The sequence below is a fragment of the Labrus mixtus genome, chromosome 9, assembly GCF_963584025.1.
Source record: "Labrus mixtus chromosome 9, fLabMix1.1, whole genome shotgun sequence".
NCBI classification, from domain to species: Eukaryota; Metazoa; Chordata; class Actinopteri; order Labriformes; family Labridae; genus Labrus; species Labrus mixtus.
In genome coordinates, this window is record NC_083620.1 from 12,908,270 (window position 1) to 12,913,124 (window position 4,855).

Here is a 4,855-nt window from a genome sequence, read left to right on the forward strand (position 1 = left end):
TATATGTAAGCCTACACTGAAAATAAAAAAATAAATAAAAAAGTTTAGGATGATGGCCAAATTTCCGTTTTATATCAGGTTTTAAAAGATTGTATGATTGAATGCAGCACTTTTACTTGTAGATTTGTATTTCGTATTGATTTACTCTTGCTAATAGTCTTAATGCCCTTCAAAGCCATAATGTCAGCGGTATTTGACCGTCCCCCAGCATCTGTCTGATAATTTTCCTTGTGTGGTGCTGCTGGCTGAAACGTGAGCGTCACGGAGCGCCCACCCCCTCCTCCTCCTCCTCCTCCTCTTCTCCCCCCCCCCCCCCTGACTGGAGTCCCACTGAGCGGCTCTCAAACTTCAGTCAGTGTCGAGCCTGAAAGCGGAGGACGAAGAGCAAGAGCCGACAGACAGACAAGAGTCGCAGCTAAACGGCGTTTTGAATATCTTCTTTTTTACACGCAGCTGCTGACGGTCGCTTTGAGGATTTAAGCTCTCGGTGTGTGATTTTGATGATTTTTCCTTCCATTGTTGGTCGAAGTTTTCGACTGTCACGTCTTAGTTACGGACACTTTTCTGTCACATATGTGGGATTTATCGTTTGCATGTAAGACTTTACAATTAAACACTGAGCTACACTTGGTGTTGGGCTGTTTTTAGAGTGTTATTATAACGTAGCCCACAGCTATCGGTATAGGCAGCCACTAGACCTGCTTTCGCCATGGGGAAATAGCGGGGCTCTCTCAAACCGACCCCCGTATTCCGACTCTTTCATGCTCCTTTTTAAAAGACTCAGCTCCGTTTTTTACTTCAGCTATGAGCATGGATGGTTGTCCGCTGAAGGTGGCGATTTTTTTGTGGTGTACACTAGTGATTTCTGGCTCCAGCTTTGAGATAGGCTCCTACGACCTGGAGCGAGGCAGACCAGCGAAGTGCGAGCCCATCGTGATCCCCATGTGCCAGGGGATCGGCTACAACCTGACCCGGATGCCCAACTTCATGGACCACGACGACCAGAAGGAAGCTGCCATCAAGCTGAACGAGTTTGCTCCTCTGGTGGCGTACGGCTGCGATGTGCACCTCCGCTTCTTCCTCTGCTCCCTCTACGCCCCCATGTGCACGGACAAAGTGTCGACCTCCATCCCCGCATGCAGACCCATGTGTGAGCAGGCCCGGGAGAGGTGTGCCCCCATCATGAAGAAGTTCAGCTACACCTGGCCCGACTCGCTGGACTGCGCCAAGCTGCCCACAAGAAACGACCCCAACGCTCTGTGCATGGAGGCCCCCGAGAATGAAACCAGGACGGAGGGCAAGAAAGGCGAGGGCATGCTTCCTGTGCCCCCTCGGCCCCGGCAGCCAGGCACCAGCAGCGGGCGCTCCCCGGGAAGTTTGGGCACCTGCGAGAACCCAGACAAGTTCCAGTTTGTGGAGAAGAGCCAGTCCTGTGCGCCTCGGTGCTCCCCTGCTGTGGACGTGTTCTGGTCCAGACAAGACAAAGACTTTGCCTTCATATGGATGACTGTATGGTCGATCCTGTGCTTCATCTCCACTGCCTTCACCGTCCTGACCTTCCTCCTGGAGCCTCACCGTTTCCAGTACCCTGAACGCCCCATCATCTTCCTCTCTATGTGCTACAATGTGTATTCTGTGGCCTTTGTCATCCGCTCTGTGGCTGGAGCTGAGAACATCGCCTGTGACAGGGAGCATGGCGAGCTCTACATCATCCAGGAGGGACTGGAGTCAACTGGCTGCACCATCGTCTTCCTCATCCTCTACTACTTCGGCATGGCCTCTTCTATCTGGTGGGTCATCCTCACCCTCACCTGGTTCCTGGCTGCGGGGAAGAAATGGGGCCATGAGGCTATCGAAGCCCACAGCAACTACTTCCACATGGCAGCTTGGGGCATCCCCGCTCTGAAGACCATCGTCATCCTCACGATGAGGAAGGTGGCAGGGGATGAGCTGACGGGGCTGTGCTATGTGGGCAGCATGGACTCTGGGGCGCTCACCGGCTTCGTCCTCATCCCTCTGTCCTGCTACCTGATCATCGGCACCTCCTTCATCCTCACCGGCTTCGTGGCTCTCTTCCACATCCGCAAAGTGATGAAGACAGAGGGCACCAACACAGAGAAGCTGGAGAAGCTCATGGTGAAAATCGGCATCTACTCCATCCTCTACACGGTGCCAGCCACCTGTGTCATCGTCTGCTACTTCTACGAGCGGCTCAACATGGACTACTGGAAGCTGAGGGGGCTGCAGATGAAGTGCGGCTCGTTCAACGGCCTCAGCGGGGACTGCTCGCTGCAGGCCTCCGTGCCAACCGTGGCCGTTTTCATGCTGAAGATCTTCATGTCGCTGGTAGTGGGCATCACCAGCGGGGTGTGGGTGTGGAGCTCTAAGACCCTGCAGACCTGGCAGGGCCTGTGCAGCAGGAAGCTCGCAGACAGGACTAGGAGCAGAAAGCCATGCAGTGGCGTCAGCTGCGGCAGCACGCACTGCCACTACAAATCCCCCGCTGTGGTTCTGCACATGGCCAAGACTGACCTGCACTCAGACAACCCCACACATGTCTGAGACAGAGCGTGACACACGGACATGAACATACACACTGCCAAATGCAAACACACACATGACCTGAGAAAGGAGCTGCTGAAGACTTTGTGAGAAACTGAGCAGATGGAATGAACTATCAGGTACTGCTGTGCTGCTGCCAAGGGACGCGTAACTATGAGAAACTATCTATAAACAGTATTCAATGCATAAAGGGAAATGCTCAGTATTGTAACCTATATTTGTCTGTTACATAGTCGTCTGTGCAGTAGAAGTGCCCAGTGTTTCAAAGCAAAAAAAAGACTGTTATGGGTGGTATCTGTGGGAAATTTGAGGTTTTTTCTCCTGCTATAAAGTGGCATGGATTTGTAAAAATGTGTATAAATGTTTTATTTATTGTAAATATATTTAATTTAAAGGTCACTTTATCAGATTTGTTGTTTAGATGCATTTATTGAAGGTAAAGGGAAATTTAAGTGCCTTTTATAAGAATTCTGGTTCTGGCTTTTTTTTTTTTTTTGAGGAAAATAAATTTGTGGAATTCATGTTCAGCAGTCTTGTGTTAATGTCGTCATTTTGTTGTCTGTCTCAGAGAAGCTCGTGATGAATAATTGACCTTAAACAGTTTCAAATCCAAACTAGTTCTCATTTTATTTTTGTTCTCCTGTCATTCTTCTCCTAGGATATCAGGCGGGTTTTTTTTTTAAAGTGGGACTCCCCTCCAAATGTGTTGTCTTCCAAGAGCATGCTTCACATCCCACAGGCGTCCCTGACAATAATCCTCAAAGAGAATAGCTGATGAATAGAGTGACAATCCTAGCAAGCCTTAATGTTTGCATCATCGTCTTAAAAATGCAGGAGCAGTTTGCGGAGGAATATATTTAATTAATGACCGTTTTAATCCCTCTGCAGAATCACTGTTGTTGCCCTCTCTCGCAGCTCCATTTGATCCCTGGGCAAACACTCAGCACTTTGATCTGAGAGGACGAAATCTGAAGTGGATTTCAGCCTTATTGCATGGCTTCATTGGCAGATTTAAGTTAAGCACAGGCACTCAAAGCTGTGGTTGTTCATTGAGTAGAAGGATTATTATCTTCTTATTTAAATTTGTGGTTTGTTGATGCTGGAAGCTGCATTTCTGATATAAATGACAGGATAAGCAAAATAACCACTTTACATGGTTAAATGTTTGAATTTGATTACACTGCCATGTCATATAAAAAAACAAAATTACTATTATACAACTAAAATTTCACTAATAAAGTCCATTTCATGATGCACAAGGTGGTTCATAAAAAACGTGAAAATAAATATCTTGGATATTACAGGACTTTGCAATTAAAGTGCCCTCGCACATTACAGCCCAGCATGGTGGAAATGAGTGTTTGACAGCAGTGGGATTGATTGTGTATGCTTGTGTTATTGTGTGCTGGGTCACCTCCTGCAGCAGCAGCACATGGGAGTGATAGCATGGAAAAAATGTGATGACCAGGAGCTTGTTTTCATTACATTACTGGAGTCTCGGCAGTGAGGCAGGCGTGTGCTCGCAGACATCTCCAGATGTTAAAAGTTGTTTTGTTTTCTTTATTTTTTCCCCCCATTTGTAATCCCAACTACAGTTGTAATACGATAATGTTCTCCGGCTTGTTTCACATGATTCTGGTGTTCATTTACTAAACACATAACAGCAGTAATCAAACATGTAGTGGATTAACCACATTTCTACCCTGTGCATGTGGGGTTCTGTGCAACGCTTCAGTTAACTTCAATTACAGATTCCTTCCTCCTGCAGAACGAGGTGTGTGTTAACTACCAACATCCTCCCCTTTTTGTTTTCATTATACAGCCATTGTAGACCTTGTCCATGGCTTGGCAGGCGAGCGCAGCGACTCCTGGACTCTGACACTGTGTGGATCGCATTTAACTATTAAATAGGGCTGTTTTTCTTGGAGCGCGCTGGCCGCTGGTGTTTCTGCCACATGTTCCAGTTCATGGGTCTGATCTGATCAGGCGCGCGTGCTTCCTCCCCAGTTTACACACCAGTGACATGACCCAGTGAGGCCAAACACTTGCCGTGTGAGACACAGACCAGCCTGTCCCACCTGTGCTGATTAGATAGGAAGGAGGGAGCCACATCGGGTAAAATACATGGAGGTTGTATAGAGGGCAATGCTTTGTTTAAACTTTCATTTCCCTTCTCAGCAGTTCTTTTTTTCCATTTTCCTGCCCTTTATGCATTTCTTGTTTTTTTCCATGTATTGCCAAATATGGCTAAGACGGGTTTTAAAAATATGAAGGTGTACAGAAATGACTTATT

At 47.6% G+C, this 4,855-nt stretch overlaps 1 protein-coding gene across 1 annotated transcript; it reads left to right on the forward strand.

Annotated features, from left to right (window-relative positions):
- Positions 1 to 346: 346 nt before the first annotated feature.
- Positions 347 to 3,749, forward strand: fzd9b (frizzled class receptor 9b). Its single transcript, XM_061046327.1, has one exon. It carries the CDS (start codon positions 805 to 807, stop codon positions 2,560 to 2,562), a length of 1,758 nt encoding a protein of 585 aa, XP_060902310.1. The 5' UTR covers positions 347 to 804; the 3' UTR covers positions 2,563 to 3,749.
- Positions 3,750 to 4,855: the final 1,106 nt, after the last annotated feature.